This window comes from Fusarium redolens (genome assembly GCF_020744475.1).
Source record: "Fusarium redolens strain MPI-CAGE-AT-0023 chromosome Unknown BKA55scaffold_18, whole genome shotgun sequence".
Lineage (NCBI taxonomy): Eukaryota > Fungi > Ascomycota > Sordariomycetes > Hypocreales > Nectriaceae > Fusarium > Fusarium redolens.
Genome location: NW_025763681.1, coordinates 280,128 through 299,812, shown reverse-complemented (window position 1 = coordinate 299,812; position 19,685 = coordinate 280,128). Strand labels below are relative to the sequence as shown.

The window sequence follows — 19,685 nt, the reverse complement described above, 5'->3', positions numbered from 1 at the left end:
CAAGTTCCTGCCAACTACCTACGACCCGGGAGGCCATACCTCATTTGTGCAGCAGAGACTCATGAAACAGCTTGCCAAAAGGCCTGCTCCTTCACCCACTTCTCCGCGCCCGGTTTGTTAAATTGCCACGCATCGAAAAACCATACTCGATGTGGAAATAGAGCATCAATTGGTAAGCGCTTGTCAGCCTTTTGAAGGATATCCTTCCGTCTCATGTCGTTTCTCGGCAGGGAAGATGGATAGGGGCCCGGTTAGGGCAGCAAGCTCATCGTCGGAAACGTAGCTGGGGTGGGCGATGTAGCCGGCATTGAAATGGCGGACAAGGTACTGCCAGGAAGTTTATAACTGCTCGTTTCTTACTTTTGCCTCTCCCGTTGGAACGTGGCACAAGTTGGATATGGATTTATCGGATACGGACTGACTTTGGCACCAAAACAGTATCCGACCGCTCGGAGCTTCTTCCCGCCATATTCCTCCTCCATGATCTTGATGGTGTCTTTGACAATTGGGTCTACTGCCGGCTCGTTGCGGTGGTTGTCACCAGTTGAGCCCCCGCTGAGCCAAGCAGGCATTTTTATCTTCCTGACTTTGTTCACTGGTATTGGGGTGCCATTGAACGTGCCGACAAGCAAGGCCAGGTATCCGTTGGTGGCGAACTGGTCGGCAAGCAGCCGGCCATCCTGCCATATGCCCATAATGTCAGACAAGTAGAGTACAGCAACTGATTTCTTGGCCATTTTGGGCGGAGGCGTCGCGAGATAGGCCATATACTCGCCATCGGCGATTCCGACGTCCTTCTCTTGAGGCGTGCCTCTAGAACAATGTGAGTTGCTCAGCTAGTATTGAATTGAGGTGTGCCTCTTAGACAGGCCTCCAAATCGCTATCTCGGGTCTACTCATCAGGGCTTAAGGGAAAACTCTTACTCATGTTTGAAGCCAACCGTGCAGCATGGTGCAGGCGGGTAAGAAGCCATCGTTCCGGTAAATAGTACAGAACCCCTAGATAGAGTGTCGTTTAGTAGGGGCCTTGCTGAGAGTATATGTGTGGGACTGCAATGTAATTTAAACACTGGTGTACTGTAGGTCAGATACGGTGCATTGTTGTGCCCATGAATTTATTGTTAAAAGAAAGTCACTGTAGTCATAGAGGACGAGGACGACCATCCATGCGCGTCCTCAAGTTAATTGCTGTTTACGGAGTACTCCTTACATAACAATGATACACTAGGTTGTGCTAACTACGGTACCATTGCATCAATGCCATTCTATGCTCGCAATAACACTACCATCAGCCTAGAAGCAGGTTGCCCGTCATTTCAATTTTGCACCAGTGTCAAAACGCCCACCGATCCCACAACGTCGACTGTTCGCCTCCACTAAACATATCGTTCCACTCATCCAATCCAGGGTCCTCCGCAGGTTGAGATGATCCCTTCATCAGGTCCCTGCCCTGTGATGATCGCTGGATGCATGGGCTGCGATTCTTCTACGAGAAGACGGAAGCATTGGGCTATAGACTGAATGGGCATCATCCTCCTCTTTACCATTGAACCTGCTGAGGCTCCCGCTCATTGTATCAAGGTTCATGCGTGTCGGTCAGCAGGTCCGTTTGAAGGCCTTTTGGGTAACAGGGAATATGTCGCCTCTTGTTGTAGTGCCGCCCAGAAGCGATCCCCTATGTAGAGTCCCCCTCGGTCCTCATGGGCCATGATGTCAACTTCTGGCAAGTCCCTGGGACATTTTGAGCGGCATTGCCAAAGTGCTGAAGAAGGATCAAGGCTGATGTCCGTAGGGGCAACGATGTAAGAACTGTCCTCAGCCTGGCCCATGTACCGTAAAAACTCACGAAATCGACTGCACCCTGGGGATCCAGGAAGCTACGCTCATTCGTCTAGAGGCTCTTAGTGAAATGTCAGATCTTTATTTGCAGCCTGCCAATCATAGATCAGAAACCAGCAGAAACGGATCCACAGGGCGCGGTCAATCTCGTGAGTTCTTACGGTATTCACAAACTGGGGTCTCATTGTTGGTATGGCCATCATACTGCCCGGTTCGCTTACCAGCGGACTTACCATGCAGATGGTTTACCACATCCTCCAACCTCATGCGCCGGGGATGTCGCAAGATTCGGCCAGTGGTTGGGAAAACGCAGTCCCGGTCAGCTTTTGTGCAATTGGAACAAGGAAGACGGCGGTCGCAACGGACTTTGCGCTCCTTGCAGCTGATGCAGTTCCGCAGAGCTGCGGGTTCATCTGACGGCATGTTGAGATGGGAGACCAGTCACGTGCTGTCAAAGGTCAAGTTTCCGGCGTCCAGACTGCTCCTAAGGAAGGAGTAGACACTTGGATGGCGCAAGCATGTGCATGCTTGTCACCCATAGGTGCGGGGTTGAACAAGCAGAGTGACGACGCCCGATCAGAGGGGCATAATGACAAGGAGAGGAGCTGAAGGTGCGACCGTTCCTTCGGGCCACATCACGGATCTCAGTTTTGTCCGAAACGCCGAAGCGGTGGGCCCTAGTAATTGAGCTTCTACAAAACTATTCTCTCATTGGTAGACGGACGGCGGACAACCCCGGGAGGCTTTAACCGGGGTGATCTGGGCGGACCCTACCGTACATGCACCTTGGTACCCCGAATTATGTCACGATGTCATAGGATAGGAGCAGTGGAATCAGACATATGCGACTGTGGACAAACAGCAGAGACGATGAAACATTTTCTGTTCCGCTGTACGAAATATGATACACAGCGGGAAGGCATGCGACGGGCTAGACAAGTATAGATGGGAAACCTCTCGTTCTTTTTAGGAGACAAGGCAGCATCGGAGGGCCCAGAATGGGGGCACCTGACCTACAGGCGGTGTGGGGCGGCGATTACGTTTGCCCATCCTTCAGCTGCTAAGGATAGGATGCTGAATACTTGGAGAAATTGGCCTCCAACCACGTCTGTCATGCAGAGTCAAGCGAGGCGAGATTAACCAGCATAAATTCCATCCACTCTAAAATAGTTCCCTTAGCCGGATCCGAACCGACCGCAGCCAACCACTCTGTCACAAGAGCAAAACTTTCAGCCGTTCACGTACTCCGTACTCAGCAACGAATTGGCGGCGATTCGGGTTGGAATTGACCCCGACAGGAGCACCACATGAGTGCACATGTGTGCACACATGAGGCAAATGTGGGCTCGGTGGCACCACTGGATCAAAAGTGCCTTGTCGTCAAAGCCATGTTGATATGTCAGCCAGCCGGCGCAATCCAAATCAACGTGCATTCAATCTCAACAACTTGATTCTCAATCACCATTCACTACGGGAATTCACTATCGCCATGCCGACATTCGATCTGGACAAGGACATTCCCGACCTTTCCGGCAAGATCATCCTCGTCACTGGAGGAAATACTGGCCTCGGCAAAGAGACTGTCCTGCAACTCAGCAAGCACAAGCCAGCGCACATTTTCCTCGCGGCGCGCAGCGAGTTCAAGGCCCTCGCCGCAATCGAAGACATCCGCAAGGCAGTCCCCAACGCAGCGCCTATCACGTACCTCAACCTCGACCTCGAATCCTTTGACAGCATCAAAAAAGCTGCCACCGATTTCCACGCCAAGTCGCAGCAGCTCCATATCCTCATCAACAACGCCGCAATCAGTGCGACCCCGGCCGGCACCACCAAGGAGGGTTACGAGATTCAATTCGGCACCAACCATATCGGCCACGCCCTCCTCACCAAACTACTCCTCCCCATCCTCAAGAAGACGGCAGCCGCTACTCCACCCCAAGATGTCCGCATCGTCACCGTCGCCGCCGCCGCCGAGACCTTTTCCGCCTTCACCGAGTCTTACGATTTCGACAAGCTCAAGACGGACATGGCATCCACCCCGACCTTTACGCGCTATGGTATCTCAAAGCTCGCCAACGTCCACTATGCCCGTGCCCTGTCGCGCCGCCACCCGGAGATAAAGTCCGTCTCCCTGCACCCAGGCTTCGTTAACACAAACCTCTCCAGCGGTCTCGCCGCCAGCTGGCCCATCCTGAAACCTATCCTACTCTTCTTCGGCTTGTTTCTCTCCAATGTGTCCACTGGCGTCAAAAATCAGTTGTGGGTTTCCGTTAGTCCCGAGGTCAAATCAGGCGAGTTTTATTTCCCTGTCGGTGTCGCCGGATGTGGCTCGAAGCATTCGTACGACCGAGATCTCGAGGAACAACTCTGGGAGTGGACTGAGGAGGAGCTCGAGAAACATGCGTGATCGTTACGCCGTTGTAATGGGATTACACGATTACATGAGCACCTCATGTCTTTCAAGCATTCTGCTGCTCGATTTTGTGTTTTGGATGTATCTTAAAACCTCGTCATGGCACGAATTTGTTGTGTTAATGCGTCTGCTTAAATAACGTCCGCAACCCCTTACGCGCTCCCTCTTTAAGGCTGGTGCATCCCGCCGTTCATCGTGATTAAGGCGGCCTATCACCTAACGAATTGGTACAGGCTGGCGATCAATTCAATTCCATCAATTTCGTCCTCGGGTGGCGTTGCGTTGACAGCTTACTCAGCATTTGGCCCGTAGAGTTGAACCACTGCATCTCCAGATTGAATTGATGGCGTTGAATTGAAGATGTGGAACATCACACGCACGTCGAGTCCCCCAATGCTCACTTCCCAGCGTCTAGGTCATCCTCCTCTGCCTCCCATATAACGCTATTTCCAACCTCTTCTGACACATCAATCAAGCTATCAGCCGCGTCGACTAGGCCGTTCCGCACCCATGACCTCAGTGTCTGTGCCATTCCTATCGTGCTAGCTTCCAATCGGGTCCGCAGCGGTGACACCGTTTGCCCAGCAACACTAAACAAACGCTCGCACTATGCCGGCATAGGCGGTATTGATAGTAGGTCAAGGGCCATTCGCGACAGTCGAGGGTAGTCTCTCCGCCTCTTCCACCAATATTGGATGGGATCTGTCACAAGAGTGTCGTTCTTAGAGTCGGCACTCGACAGCCAGTGATCATATTCGTCTTGGCCCCTACTCAGTGGACTTTCCCAAAAACACCTGCCTGAACATGTCGATTGTTTTGATTGCGAATTTTTAGGTCCCTAAACTCTGAGATGTCTCTGATCCCGGTTAAAATCCACGACCGTAAAGGGAAACCTTACCAGATAACTAACCTTGGGTATATTCTCGGGACTGGAATGCCTCATTTCACTGACAGAAAGAAGTTCTTAGACGCTGAATTCTTCGGTATTTACAAGCAGTTACTACCAATACAAAACCACTTGTTCCCAAAAACCCGCAGAATCACAATAGCAAACTATTTATAAGCTTTACAAGACCATGTTGAAGGAACCCCTTACAAGGAGATGAACACAGACTTCAACTGGGTCCAGGTCTCCAAGCAGGCTTTGCTAAACTCCCGACCTCCCGCACCGCTCTGCTTCCAGCCACCCATCGGCATGTCAATAGCCATGAATGGACTAGTACAGTTCACCCCAACAGCACCAGCCTCTAATGATTTGACAACCCTCAGGGCCCGTGAAAGGTCACTCGTAAAAACACTCGAGTATAGACCAAACTCGGTATCATTGGCCTTATTCAAGACCTCATCTTCGTCCGTGAACGTGTTGATGACAAGAACAGGTCCAAAAATCTCCTCTCTGATCAACTTGTCGTTCTCTGGCACATCGCGAACGATTGTGGCGTCCACAAAGTAGCCCTTATCGAGAGCCTTGTTACCGCCAAGTGCAATATCGTAACCCTTTTCCTTTGCGTGGTCAAGGAAAGACAAGACGCGATCAAATTGTAGCTTATCAACTTGTGGCCCGCGCTTGGTGCTGGCAAGCAAGGGATCTCCTGGTACACCCAGCTCCGACATTGCAAACTTTAGAGCTTCAATAAACTTGGGAGCAATCCCTTCTTGCACGTAGATCCTGGTGCTAGCCATGCAGACTTGACCCGAGTTGTACAAGATTGAAAAGGCGGCAGCCATGACAGTCTTCTCGAGAGGTGCATCGTCAAAAACAAGCAAAGGGCTCTTACCACCAAGCTCCAAACTGACGTCTTTTAAGTTAGACTCGGCAGAGGCCTTGTGGATGGCTCGTCCAGTGGCAACCGAGCCCGTGAACGAGATCCTTCTGATATCCATGTGCTTAGCGATGGCCTCACCGCAAGGTCGACCAAACCCATTCAGGATGTTCAAAACGCCCTTGGGAAGGCCGATGTTCTGGCACAAAAGACCCACGACGATCGACGCGAAGGGGGATTTTTCAGATGATTTTACCACCATAGTGTTGCCAGCCGCCAGAGCCGGTCCAAGCTTGGTGACAATCATGAACAATGGGGCATTCCATGGGATAATGCCTCCACATACGCCGTACGGCTGACGGATTGACAAGTTGATATATCCAGTGGTATTGAGAGATGTTTCTCCAGTGATGTCAATGGCATGGGTTCCGAAGTATCTCAAATATCGCTTTGCAAGTTGAATAACAACTGTTTCCTTGTTAGTGAGATGCATGCTACCAAGGCTGATATAGAGTTCTAGATAAAAGAATCACTGACATTTAGTTCCAGACTGCGGCATGCCCATAGCAATAGCTTCCAGATGCATAAACAACTCTTCATTCTTCTCGATTTCGTCTGCCAATTTAATTAAGTAATCGCATCTCTCCTCAGCTGAGAGAGCGGACCAGGCTGGAAACGCGGCTTTGGCAGCCTTGACAGCGAGGTCTACATCCTCAGCACCGGCTTCATAGACGGACGCGATCTTCTCTTCTGTGGTAGGATTGGTTAAATCAAAGGTCTTGCCAGAGACTGAAGGGACAAATTCGCCATTAATAAACAGTCGATTCTCTTTGAGTGGTTGGGCCGACATGATTATGGATTGAAAGACGTGTTTAATTTTATCGCGTTGCAAGCTAGGGAATCTTTGTGGCGCTAGGTTAAGACAAGTCAAGATTGAATGGCACGATAGTAATAAAGACGGCCGGCGATAGCGTCACTTTATATCTGCCTGTATCAAGTGATACTTGTTCAGACTTCTTCAGAAGGCTTCGCACAGATCAGAATAACCTATGAAATGACATGGTACTAGATGTTGTCCAGATACAAGACGATCTAGGCGATCCGGAACCTCGGGTTTCACCAAAAGTCCGCCCATTCTAACACACCACACAGACTTCCCCACGCGGCTAAAACCTGGCCAGGGTCAAATTAAACTCCGACGACCGAAAGCCGACACCTTTCCCCCGCATGTTCCAACGTCCAATTAATTCCATGTCAACCATCCGAGTCTTGCAAGTCATATCCTGTTAGCACTTAGACCCCACGGACTTAGCTGCAGCCATGTCCATGAACCAGCCACAAGCACCACGTAACTGTGTGAGCTGCAAGGAACGCAAAGTCCGTTGTGACCGTCGACGTCCGTGTTTCAACTGCACCAAAGCCGGTCGGGAATGTGTCTTTCCAACTACCGGTCGCACACTACGACAGCCGCAACGCATGAGGCGGGAACCCATGGTTCGGAGTGAGAAAGAGATTGATCTCATGGATCGTATCCGTCGGCTGGAGAATGTGGTGACCACTTTGCGCCGTGCAAGCCAAACTGAACAGGATGAAGACTTTACCAACAGTGAGATGTCAGTTAGTGGCGACATGGAACAGGGTGAAGCTATTGCGTCTTCTTCAGCAACATGGCGGCGTCACTACACGCCTTCAAATGACTCGCCAGATGTCGGTGTCATGGTAGGCAAAGAACAAGGGAGACTCTACGTCGGCGATGGCTTCTGGGCAGATATGCAACAAGAGGTGAGACAACATTCTCTTCAATACCATTGTTAGAGGGGGCTTCCAGTAAATTATGTGATAGATTGACTGCTGACTACTTTGATAAAGCTCGACGCAATAAAACACCATATTAACATACCTGATTCGGAAGATGATGACGTTGACTCTGTCTATACACCAAACCTTCAGTCCAATCATAGGACCTTTTCCAATAGTGCAGGCAGCTTCATCTTCAGCAACCGCTCTATGAGCTCGACGAGAACGGAAGATCTGAGGCCTTTACCCTCTCAAATGCTCTTCATCTGGCAGACTTACGTCGAGAATGTCGATCCCTCTATCAAGGTGCTGCACATTCCGACTGTTTCCAGAATGATTCATGATTCTCGAGGCAACTTCAGCTTGCTGCCGTCTTTTATGGAGCCATTGATGTTTAGCATTGCATTCGCAGCTGTCAACTCTCTAACTAGGGACGAGGTAAAACCCCAGCCACGTCAAATCATGTCGGGATTATCTGATCTGACCTAGTGCTTGGGTTTAGGTTCAAGTCCACTTTCGCTGTGACAAGAAAGAGCTTGTATCTCGATTCAGGCTTGGAACAGAAGACTCTTTTTCGCGCGCCGACTTTATCAATACGAAGGAGCTCTCTGTTGTCCAAGCCCTGATCATATACACCCTCCTTATTCGTCTGGAGGAGTCTCAGAGATATGTCTGGGCTATAACCGGACTAATTTCTCGGATAGCAGTAGCAATTGGGCTGCACCGCGACGGCTCCCATTTTCCTGATATAACCCCTTTCGAGGCCGAGATGCGGCATCGGGCGTGGAGTTATATCTGTGTCCTCGAGTTTGCCACTGGTGACTTCCAGGTGCCAGGACTATCAATATCCGACGCTGTCTTTGACACACGCCTCCCATCGAATCTAGACGACGATGACATACACCAGCAAATGACAGCCTTACCAGAAGCTAAACCAGGGCACACACAAACAACCCTATGCCTGTTGAGAAATAGAATAACAAAGGTTAGCAAGCATGTTAAGACCGTGACGGCTTCCATGTACCCCTGCCGTCAGAAGCCCGATGTCGACACGATTCACAAGCTCGACGAGCTTTCCCAATATTCTCAGCGGGAATTTGCGGAATTTCTCGCTTCCGTGCCGCCAGACCAACCGATATGCCTTCTCACTCGCACCATGGCAGCTATTGCGGTGAGGCGGCATGAACTCATACTGGATCACATTCGGCAGCCGTCTTTGCAAGCCAGGGACAATTCTCTTCGCAGAGATAAGCAATTTATCTTGGCTTTGGGAGTTCTCGAAGACATACATATGCTCCAGCATGGCCCGTCCACGAGAAAATGGGCATGGCAATTCTACGGTTTCGTTCAGTGGCAGCCACTTGTTCTAGTGCTTTGTCGGCTCTCCGTTGCAGAATTCGATGCTATGGCAGAACATGCCTGGAAGATCGTCATGAAAACTTTGGAGACATGCCCAGAATCTATCAAGGAAGAACCACTCTGGCAACCGCTGTTCAATCTTATTCAGTGTGTGGACAAGAGGCGGCTCCAGCAACTCAAGTGCAGACAATCTGAGAATATTCGAAAACACCGTGACCCATCAAATTATACATGCTCACCAAGAACCCTGGAATCAGAACCCGGTAGAAGTGGTGGGAACACACTTCCATGGACGGAGCCGAACGATCTTCCAAGGTCCGAGCAAGATCATTCGCCCACTGCCCTCTCGGCAACAAGCACGCCGAGCTTAGAATGGCGCTCCCAGAACTGGTTCTTGACGGAAGGAAATAACCCAGATATAGTCATGGGAGCCATGGATGCCATTACTAGTGTTTATGATCGTGAAGAGGATTATCTACCAACGGGGTTGGAGCAATCAGCGGCTGGGTCACAGGAGCAGAATATGACTGAAAAGTCATCTGACAGTGTTGAATCTTCTAGGTTGGCTCAGTGGAATGAAATTTTCAATACCAGTGAACAGTTTGTGCTATGGGATCAGTGGGCATTATGAGTAGGAAGCTTCTGTAGATTTATGTAAGACACGTCCATGCACAATGCTATCGCCACTATGTGTTCGAGAGGAGATTCCCGAGTCCCAGGATTATTACCAGCTGCAGGAGAGCTTATATATCGTCGGAATTAGTAATGTTTCGGAACGGACAAGACTTTCCAAAGCAGGCAGGTGAATCAACACCATCAGGGTATAAAGCCGTAGGTAGTACGGACGTCGGCAATTCAAATCCACTCTATTGCCGCTTATTAAATGATGAGAGGGATGTGCCTGAGGCACCTAAAACATTAAGCAGACCAGGCGGAACTTGATATTGGGTTGACCCTTGATGCAATCTCCATTAAAGGCACCCTCATCCTCAACCCAGCATGAACTTCTCGTATATCGGATTTCGTACCAAAGTTTGTTTTTGAATCTTTTCAAAGTCTCGGAAAACCTAACGTTACCAAACGTACCCCCTCACCATAACGAGAGATGACTTCTTATCCTCCCGCACAATGTTGCACAGTTGGCTTTAGACATGAGTAAGACTCCTGTTCCATTTTTCACATTACCTTGAGAATTATTCCAACTCATCTTTATCAGAGGTGCCCCCACAGGGTAAAGCCATACGCATCACCGGCGGCAAGCATGAAGCCTACCTTGCAACACCGCCACTAGACAAGGCTAAAAAGTCTAGTGCCATTCTATTTTTACCTGACATCATGGGTATCTGGCAAAACAGTCGTCTCCTTGCTGACGAGTTTGCGTCAAACGGCTACTTGACTTTATTGCTTGACACTTTCAACGGTGATCCCTTGCCTGTAAAGGCAGTTGCAAATGACGAGGTGGACATTTTCAAGTGGCTTACGGGCGGCTCCACGGGTGACAACCCACATAATGAACCAACTGTGGATCCTATTGTTCTGAATGCCATCAAAGCTTTGAGGGAGGAGTATGGAGTAAAGAAACTGGGCGCTGTTGGGTATTGTTTTGGTGCCAAGGTGAGTTCAAGGAGAAATTGACCCTTGCACTTATAGGGCGTGACATATACTGACCATTTGTGTAGTATCTTGTTCGTCATTGGAATGACGACATTGACGCCGGCTACCTGGCCCATCCCAGCTTTATGGACGCTGGTGAGCTCGCTGCTATTAAAGGTCCCGTTTCTATTGCGGCTGCTGAGACGGACCACATCTTCCCGGCCGAGAAACGGCACGAGACGGAAGACATCCTCATCAAGAACGGCAAGCAATACCAGCTGACACTTTACTCTAAGGTTGCTCATGCCTTTGCGACGCGGTGTGACTTGTCAAAATGAGAGCAGAAGTGGGCAAAGGAGCAGGCTTTCTACCAGGCAATTGTGTGGTTTGATGAGCATCTGCGTGAGTGATGAGCTGAGGCGGCAGGCGGCATAGGCTCCTCTTTATGAACGAGGGCGACGATGTGAGGAAGCCGATATATCACCTTTTCGACTCCATGTGTTCTTCGATTTCTCGATTTTGAATCAAGCTACTTACTATTCATCACTATTACAAGAAGCATAATTATATCATTAGTTGTTGATATATGTATCGAGATATCATACCATCGAGCTTTCCGCACTTGATTCAATTGACGTTGTTACTTTTCTGCCTCCTTCATTGGGAGCCTCTGCCTCCAAGGATCACCGAATAATTATTACGTTGTCGAAAAGGAAACGAGAAGTGCCGTGTCAATCATTACTGTCTTTGGTTGTGTTACCAATTTAGCGCAGAATGAACCTGGGGTCAACAGCGGTTCTGAGAACCGAAGGCCAACGGCCGAAACTTAGAAGCGAGGACCGACGACCGAAGCGCCGAGACCCAGGGGATTCATTCCACCAACGGCAGTGACCGGTTCTCGTCACAGACAGAGTGCCCGCCGCCGCCTTCAATCTCGGAACTCTCCAGTAAGTGAGTAAACTACTCCGTAAAGATGATGACAGTCGACACGAAGACAGGAATTCGTGTATAATGCCTGCAACCTGCATCCGTGACTTCCTGTGTGTCGATGTCTTTTTCAATGCACATGCGTGCTATACAGCCTTGTGATCATAAACACCATGAGCTCAATACAGCAGAACAGCGCTACTCCTCGCTTACTCGAGGCGAAACAAGATGAAACAAACCAAGTTCGTCGTGATTCTCCGCCGATAGCAGAGCGCCAAAGTGACGATATCGAAACTCAACGACAGTTCGAAAAAGATGACCCAGACGCTCTAGGCTGGGACGGACCAGAGGACCCTGACAACCCTATGAACTGGCCGCCGCGGAAGAGGACAGTGCATATTATTCTCATTGCGTTAGTTCAGTTGGTTTCGTAAGTAATCCATCTTTTTTCTTGAGTCTCCCCATCTTGGTACATGAACCAAGCTTTTGACAATGTTAGCAACCTTGCATCGACTATGTTTGCCCCAGCCGGCAAGCTTCTAATGCACAACTTTGACTTCTCTAGCCGAACCCTATCATCCCTCTCCGTCTCCATCTACGTCCTCGGTTTCGCTATCGGTCCGCTCATATGGGCTCCTCTGTCGGAGGTCTACGGTCGCTTTCCCATTTACATAATATCAACCATCATCTTTGTCGGGTTTGTCCTTGGGTGTGCCTTCTCAACAAGCCTTGCCATGTTCATGGTCTTTCGATTGCTTTCCGGCTGTGGCGGTGCTGCATCTCTCGCTTTGAGCGGCGGAACCCTCGCAGACCTGGTTCCTAGGCAACAAAGGGGCAAGTGGATGGCTCTCATTGGCATTGGACCTATTATGGGCCCAACCATTGGCCCGGTGGTCGGTGGCTTTGTGGGCCAAAACATAGGATGGCGTTGGGTATTTCGACTTATGGCTATATGTGTGAGTCGAGCACTTCTAGTGTCTTTTTGGAATGTTTGACTAAGAAGCTTGGAGATCGGGGCCCTTACCCCTTTGGCTGCGTATTCCCTGCGGGAGACATATGCTCCCGTGATCCTCTTGCAGAAAGAGAATCGGCGCCGAATGTCACTGGGGCTTCCTCTAGTCTCTGCCGGAAGAGATGTTTCGGCAAAGCTAAAGCGAAGCATTCTACGACCCTTCAAACTTCTCTTTCTATCGCCTGTCGTCCTCTTCCTCGCTCTATACGCAGCGTTTTGCTTTGGTCTCATGTTTCTACTTCTAACCACCTTCTCAAATGTCTTCAGTGGTCAGTATGGTTTCGACATGGGCATTACCGGCCTTTGCTACCTTGGTATGGGAGTCGGCACACTTGGAGGCCTTATCGCCCAAGGCAAGTTCAGTGACAAGATTATGCGTAAACGTGCAGAACAGAGAGGTGGAGAGCCCAAGCCCGAGGATCGAATCCCGTTGATGGCTTACTTGTCTTGGACTATACCTGTAGGAATGTTCTGGTATGGCTGGAGTACCAATGAAAAAGCACATTGGATTGTGCCTATTATTGGCTCGGCTTTTGTTGGTATTGGCTTTATCTTCGTCGTGGTAAGTCCACCCACGTATGGCTTTTCTGCCTGCCGTAGGCCGTTCTATCAACTCACACAAATCATTAGATGCCCTCGATGATCTATCTCGTCGACTGCTTTGGCCCAGAAGCTGCAGCATCTGCCCTCGCCGCTCACACAGTGCTGCGGTCTGTCACTGCGGCATTTTTACCTCTCGCAGGACCTCGAATGTATGAATCTCTTGGCTTGGGCTGGGGAAACAGCCTCTTAGCTTTTCTTGCAATTGCAATGATTCCAATTCCGTGGTATTTTATGAAGAATGGTGAGAGACTGAGGCTTAAGTCTAAGCTAGTTTTATAGACTATCGAAGACTCATGTTGGAAGTTGTGAAGGGCCTGGCTGGGGACAGCTGAAAGCAGGTAGATCTCAGTCTTATGGAAGCTACCAAACGAGGCCTTGCATGCCGGGAGGTTAAAGAAGCAACGGGGGAGAGAACAATCAAGCGGCAGGTTGGTGCGGTCCAGGCCGGGCGAGCCGTTGATGGAGCAGTCAATGAGGTTGTTGTAGTAAATCTGTGAAGCGTTGTTAGTAAATCAAGCTCTCCTAATGCGTCTGGTATCGCACATACCGCAAGACTAACTCCTTATATGGTGATAGAGTCATAGAGCTTGTTGCCAACATCGAGATTAAACTGAGTAGCTGCGCAGTCAATGGGATCTTTCTTGCACACTCCTCCGATACATCCACGACCGCCGTTGAGTGCAGTCAGGTAGAGGCAGTGGTCTTCGCCGTTTGCATCGAGCCAGAGGTAACGTTTGCCCTTCTTAGTGCAGTCTTCCTCATTCTCCACGGTAGTATGCCAATCAGGTGAGTTGCTATGTCACCATTGAGGACAATATCGACGAGTCTCCGGTTTTTGTTGTTTCTACGTTAGTGACTATCAAGGAAGCTTTAACTATTCTAGTCTCAAGATCCACGTCTTTCCATTCCCAATGGCAGTACGGAAAGATGCGTTGTCATCGTCAACGAGCCATAAGCAGTTGGCAAAGAAGCTGGAAATGTGTGTCTGATAGAAGTTGATCTGGTAGGGGAAGGTGCTAGTATCGCCTTCTCCTCTGAGGGGAACCCTCATCATGTCGTCGATCTTGGTGGTAGGGGCCTTGAAGGTAGCCACCAAACAATCTTCTATCTCCACCTTGTTAGAAGTAAAGTCACCTCCGGTGCCAGTAGCGGCCGCCTAGTGTTTATTGAGGGGTATATTTAATGCACCTGAACCCTAGTTGCATGCCGGTGCTGATAGTGAACGCCCCAGTGATATTTTTCGAGATATCCTATTCCCCGGAGACTGGTGCTAAAGTCGCCATTAATTAATTATATTAATGTTAACACTACAGATAATAGCAGTGTCCTAATTATTCCTTCCCTAAATGCCTCTTATTTTTTCCCTTTTGCAAATATCTTAATATTATATAGTTCTATTGCGAACCTTTCTCCTTCGATCGACAGGTGAAAATATATCGGGGATACTACCAAAAGTTGGAAATGGTCTATAATCTATCTATATTCTCCCAAACCGCACACCAGAACGCTCTCAAATAGGAAGAAAAAACGCATACAAAAGAAACTTAGTGTGGAGCATCGAGGGCATCCTTCTCGTGCAAGTACCGGAACACATGCTTCGCCTTGTTGATCCGGTACCTGGTTGCAAACGGTGACAAAGCCTTCATCAAGATAAGCCAGCCTGCAAGCGTCGGCAGAGTGTAATGCAGCTTGTTGACAGCACCAGACGTGATAATTGTGATGAGGGTCTGATACCAATGTAGCGACGGGAAGAAGTAATTAATGCGATACCAGTTGTTGAGGAGGTCAGGTGCACCGATGGCAGCAGCGACGTTGAAAACAACCCAAGTTAGGAAACAAAACGTGACAAACGCAATGGGCACGTAGCCAGTGATAACGTCCAAGACATCGAAGCTGATCATGGCAAACACCCAAGTGACAGCCCAGGTTGCGAAAAACATCTTTGCGTCCAAGGGGTAGGAGCCGCGGAATGCGTACATCCAGCCTGTGGAGCAGAGACCACAAATGAGAGGCCAGAAGATACTCCAGAAGAGCCGGGCGTAGATATGCGTTTTGACATCGTAGGCGGCGTAGAGATGCATACCGTTGCAAATACCGTTCCAAGCCATGATGAAGAAAAATTGCATCAGGATTGGGAAGACGGCCCCAATGGTGTTGAGGAAGGCTTTATCGTCCATGTCGCTGAAATTGTGGATCGATGCACTGGCACCGACAGCTCGTGCTGGAGTCGTCAGCGCGCTCAGGGATACGGTTGTGTTTGCGAATTCCCCGCTGCCAAGTTTGGGTCCGATAAATTGTGCGCTGAATATTCCGGCGGCTGCGCTTGCCGTAGTGATGGTTGATGACTGTATGCCACCGGCATACAACGTGTAGTATCTGGCTGTCAGCAGATAGTAGGTGTAGACATCGCTAGGATCGTATGAAGAGGTGGTACCGTTGACAGCTTCGTCGAATCGAGCCGTTGCTCCCGGTTGGACGACAATCGCGGCCCAGTACTTCCCATCGAAGACATCCTGCCTGATCTGATCTGGAGATGTTGACGAGGTATTGACGTTGATATAGGTTGGGAACTCGTAGGATTGATTGTTCGCCGCTGCCGCAATTCGCAGTGCTGTACCGAAGTCACCACCATCGAAGTCAGCAAGGGCAACTTTCGCCCGCTTGACGTATTCGCCTTGATTATGGAAGAGACCAAAGATGTGGGATGCGTTGATCCAAAAGATACCAAGGATCATAATGGCTGCGGGGATCAAAGCCTTCATCATGTCCACTGCGGTAGCCTTGGGTTTGGGGCCATTTGTTCGCGTTCTTATTATTGACATCTCCACTGCAACATCCTCGTCGTCTGGCGAGGCCCGGTGCGTGCCGACATAGGGGCCATGCATCGAGTATCTTGTTTCTAGCATTGGAAAGCGAGTTGATGATTAGAGTTAAGCCCAGGAATAGACGTTGATAAGTGGTGTAATTGACAGAAACAAAAAGGTTACCGACAAGCAATTATGAACACGAGTTAAATAGCGAAATATGTATCCAAGCCGCCTACGTCACGTTCAAGACGGCATTTCGTCCGCTACCTTGTACGAAGACTTTGTTGCTGGTACGATGAGTTGCTCGGCTGGCCGGACAGGGCAAGTAAACGTGCATGGATGAAAGAACCCGAATGCCACGACTCAGCTCTCGGTCCTCGGAGATTAAGTTGGGTACCGTACCTCCTACCTACCCAGGTTAGGTAAGCGGAAGCGGGCGAGAGCGGGAGTGAAGATCTCGGCCTCTTCGGTTTTCCTGGAATTACCGCTGCCAAGGTTATCGAACTTAAAAAATAAGAATAGACCCGGGGCTCGGCAGTCAGGGCCTAGACGCACGGAAGCGCAGGTTATGACATAGTCCAGACAGCCTCGCTGTGCAACTGCAACCGGCACGTATCGTATCGTGAGTTTCTCGAGAAGACAAAAGATAGAGGAGGCACGGCATGCGTGTCTTGATACATAAACAAGGAAGGAACCAGCTCCTCGCATTTTTCAAGCCTAGTACTACATACTAATGTTGAATGTTGGAGGGTTCACCCTCAACTTCAGGATTAAGGTTCAGGATTAAAGTTTGCAGTCCTAAACTTAGATGGTAGGACTTTCATCAAGGACTTTCTAGGACTCAAGTCCTAGAAGGAACCAGTCGAAGATACAAGGTCTCAATGGTCCTTCGATTGCGACAGGATCAAGCAATACACACGATTCACCTTAATATCTGACAATTTGACATTCAGAATAAGGTTCAGGCATGATTTTCTTGTGCAGGATTAGTTGATTGAATTGGCATTGGTGATGGCTGAGGGATTTTTGGTGCACATGCTTGTTTGGTGCACATGCTTTATCATGCACGTTACAGCATTTGTGGCAACGAGCATGCCGCTAGTAAACTCACTTCCTATCTCTTTGAGTGGCATAAGACTTCAACAGGTCACTCGCCCCATTTTGCTTACTAACCACGCTAGTACCTGCGGGGTACGTGAAGTTCTCGTCAGACAGCTAGATGATTTTTTACCACCAAATTCATCAAAAACCTCACACAAATAACCCCTAGCCTGTCATAATTAAAACAATGAGCTCTTCAAAGGTACAAGATAGCTTAGATGATCACAGCTTTGAGACCCCTCCTTTGAGTGACCCCACCGGCGTGCCTAATTTTCCGCCCGAAGAGGGCCGCGGTCAGGATTTTCAACCTTTCAAGCTAGAATATCGTGATTTCAAGATCAACCCTCTACCCAAGGAACCCCTTCAATTATTCCAGCTTTTTATACCTATTTCCCTTATACAGTCATGGATTAAATACACCAACAGCTGGGTCTCTTACCTCCAAGAAAACGGCGTTATTGACAACTGGAATACCCCTCTTTCCGAACACTCACGCATCCTCAAGTGGGAAGGCCTCTCTTCTGCAACGGCTTATGTATGGCTTGGAGTCGTTATTTACCTAGGAATTCATAGGGAAATCTCAATAAAGGACCATTGGAAGGCACCTAGCCTAGGAGATCAGCGCCCTCTTCACTCAATCATCAAGTTCATGCCCTTACGGAAGTTTCAGCTGATCAGCCGGTATTTTCGCACTTTTGACTACACTAAAGTCGATATAAGGGATGAGAGCGATCTTCCAAAGACCTTCCAAGTGGCTGAAGAGTGGTCTGACCTTATACAGAAGGTGTCAAATGAGCTCTATTTTCCAGGGACTAATCTGACTGTAGATGAGTGTATGGTGCCGTTTACAGGCAGATCGAAAGAGACAACATTTGTCAAGGGAAAGCCCACGCCAGTAGGCTTCAAAGTCTGGGTTATCGCCCAACAGGGCTTCTTTCTGCGGTGGCTTTGGCACATGAAGTCATCACCATATAACGCTGTTATCATCAACCTACCTACGCTGAAGCCGCACAGCAAGAGAGGAAAGCTACGGACTGAGATCCCTCTCAGCAATACTCAGAGCGTCGTTGTTCACCTAGTAAAAAGGCTGATACCTCAGACATATCACGTCTTCACAGATAACCTCTTCTCATCACCGCAGCTCTTCCGCCTTCTTCGGCAGCTTGGCTTTGGTGCCACAGGCACGGCACGCCCTAACTGCGGCATCACCACCGAGATAAGGCGGATAAAAGAGACCGGGAAGGCTTCTGACGGCACGCCTTTGAAGTATAACGAGGTCATACTAATCCCGACGGAAGACCAACAGGTACAGACGACCTTTAGCTGTATTTCCCTTACTAATTTGTCCCTTTTCATTCCCCCTAGGTCATCCAAATCGCTTGGAAGGATAGCGGCGTGGTGCTCTTCCTTTCAACTGTACATAGCGGCGCCTCTCACGACCGCACACTAAAAAAGAGGAAGCTGCCGGCTAAGAGAGGCACGAAGGCAGAGGCACAACAGCTGCAGCAGATTTTCAACGGGGATAGCTTCAAGATGATCCCTATACCTACTGTTGCCGCTCAGTATAACGATGAAATGAATCACGTTGACCGCGGCGATCAGATAAGGTCCTATACAACGTACGAGCATCGATTCCGCCGCGGTCCGTGGCAGGCGTTGCTTTGGAGCTTCCTCCTTGAAGTCGCACTTGCGAATAGCTTCATTTTGCAGAAGAAGACCCGGCACCCTCGTTGGAAGCCCTATAGTACGCTGCAAGCTTGGAAGGAGTGCATTTGCAACGCCATTTTTAACCGCTATGCAGCTGAAAGCGGCACAAGGAAGAGATACCGATCAGGGAAGGAAGAAGACATCGAAGATATAGAAGCACGGCAAATTCACCTACAAAGAGATATCAATCATGTCAATCGAGGCCGCCTTTCCCCCTGCCTAGCCTGTAAAGGCTTAAGGCAAGGGCAGCCTCGGCCGGCTAAAAAAAACAGGGCAAAAGGAGGTTATCTACAGCCTATATCAGGAAATGCACGAGGCCCGCAGAGCAGGTACGGTTGTAAAGTATGTGATGTAGCGATATGTAACAATGCTGACTGTTGGTACTTCTATCACACGCTAATTTAGGTGTGTGTGGAGGTACTGGTCGTCGCGCTCATTTTGATTGGCCCTACGCCCCGGTCGTGACCGCCTTGAAGTCTTATGCCACTCAAAGAGATAACACTTCCGCATGGCCGACGCTTCTGCCTCAGAACTGCTACACCTAAGTGACATCAGTGGTTGTTTATGGTTCCAACATATTAGCTCACCGCTGCTTATACCATCCACAACCCCTCTTTCGCCACCACCCCTCTTTCGCCAGGCAAAATAAAAAAACCTCCACCAAAACTCATCAACTTCACTTATACGAAAGTCAGCCTGAATATATAGCTAACTGAGAGAAACTACCTCTTTTGATCATAAAAATGATTGGGTATGATGATTTT

The 19,685-nt window shown here is 49.3% G+C and overlaps 8 protein-coding genes across 8 annotated transcripts; 4 read left to right on the top strand and 4 right to left on the bottom strand.

Moving 5' to 3' along the window:
• Nucleotides 1-183: 183 nt before the first annotated feature.
• Nucleotides 184-974, bottom strand: BKA55DRAFT_523040 (uncharacterized protein; the record flags this gene model as incomplete). Its single annotated transcript, XM_046188616.1, has 3 exons — nucleotides 184-327; nucleotides 423-813; nucleotides 925-974. The coding sequence occupies 3 exons, from the start codon at nucleotides 972-974 to the stop codon at nucleotides 184-186; spliced, it is 585 nt and encodes a 194-aa protein (XP_046044149.1).
• A 904-nt stretch (nucleotides 975-1,878) lies between these two features.
• On the bottom strand, nucleotides 1,879-2,557 carry BKA55DRAFT_580188 (uncharacterized protein). Its single transcript, XM_046193941.1, has 2 exons — nucleotides 2,073-2,557; nucleotides 1,879-2,012 (listed from the first exon to the last, which is right to left on the bottom strand). Exons 1-2 carry the CDS (start codon nucleotides 2,260-2,262, stop codon nucleotides 1,981-1,983), a joined length of 222 nt encoding a protein of 73 aa, XP_046044148.1. The 5' UTR covers nucleotides 2,263-2,557; the 3' UTR covers nucleotides 1,879-1,980.
• Nucleotides 2,558-3,328: 771 nt separating this feature from the next.
• BKA55DRAFT_695321 (retinol dehydrogenase) lies at nucleotides 3,329-4,246 on the top strand (the record flags this gene model as incomplete). The annotated part of the gene is made up of 1 exon (XM_046200141.1): nucleotides 3,329-4,246. The coding sequence occupies one exon, from the start codon at nucleotides 3,329-3,331 to the stop codon at nucleotides 4,244-4,246; it is 918 nt and encodes a 305-aa protein (XP_046044147.1).
• Nucleotides 4,247-5,272: 1,026 nt separating this feature from the next.
• On the bottom strand, nucleotides 5,273-7,084 carry BKA55DRAFT_742551 (aldehyde dehydrogenase). The gene is made up of 2 exons (XM_046201507.1): nucleotides 6,553-7,084; nucleotides 5,273-6,483 (listed from the first exon to the last, which is right to left on the bottom strand). The coding sequence occupies exons 1-2, from the start codon at nucleotides 6,863-6,865 to the stop codon at nucleotides 5,345-5,347; spliced, it is 1,452 nt and encodes a 483-aa protein (XP_046044146.1). The 5' UTR covers nucleotides 6,866-7,084; the 3' UTR covers nucleotides 5,273-5,344.
• A 143-nt stretch (nucleotides 7,085-7,227) lies between these two features.
• On the top strand, nucleotides 7,228-9,855 carry BKA55DRAFT_580180 (uncharacterized protein). Its single transcript, XM_046193940.1, has 3 exons — nucleotides 7,228-7,797; nucleotides 7,885-8,250; nucleotides 8,315-9,855. The coding sequence occupies exons 1-3, from the start codon at nucleotides 7,336-7,338 to the stop codon at nucleotides 9,800-9,802; spliced, it is 2,316 nt and encodes a 771-aa protein (XP_046044145.1). The 5' UTR covers nucleotides 7,228-7,335; the 3' UTR covers nucleotides 9,803-9,855.
• A 421-nt stretch (nucleotides 9,856-10,276) lies between these two features.
• Nucleotides 10,277-11,102, top strand: BKA55DRAFT_598034 (dienelactone hydrolase; the record flags this gene model as incomplete). Its single annotated transcript, XM_046196159.1, has 3 exons — nucleotides 10,277-10,309; nucleotides 10,402-10,785; nucleotides 10,851-11,102. The coding sequence occupies 3 exons, from the start codon at nucleotides 10,277-10,279 to the stop codon at nucleotides 11,100-11,102; spliced, it is 669 nt and encodes a 222-aa protein (XP_046044144.1).
• A 506-nt stretch (nucleotides 11,103-11,608) lies between these two features.
• On the top strand, nucleotides 11,609-13,830 carry BKA55DRAFT_652935 (major facilitator superfamily domain-containing protein). The gene is made up of 4 exons (XM_046197358.1): nucleotides 11,609-12,121; nucleotides 12,191-12,647; nucleotides 12,702-13,265; nucleotides 13,334-13,830. Exons 1-4 carry the CDS (start codon nucleotides 11,865-11,867, stop codon nucleotides 13,583-13,585), a joined length of 1,530 nt encoding a protein of 509 aa, XP_046044143.1. The 5' UTR covers nucleotides 11,609-11,864; the 3' UTR covers nucleotides 13,586-13,830.
• Nucleotides 13,831-14,507: 677 nt separating this feature from the next.
• On the bottom strand, nucleotides 14,508-16,191 carry BKA55DRAFT_709395 (uncharacterized protein; the record flags this gene model as incomplete). The annotated part of the gene is made up of 2 exons (XM_046200761.1): nucleotides 14,508-14,966; nucleotides 15,077-16,191. 2 exons carry the CDS (start codon nucleotides 16,189-16,191, stop codon nucleotides 14,780-14,782), a joined length of 1,302 nt encoding a protein of 433 aa, XP_046044142.1. The 3' UTR covers nucleotides 14,508-14,779.
• Between the last annotated feature and the right edge of the window lie 3,494 nt (nucleotides 16,192-19,685).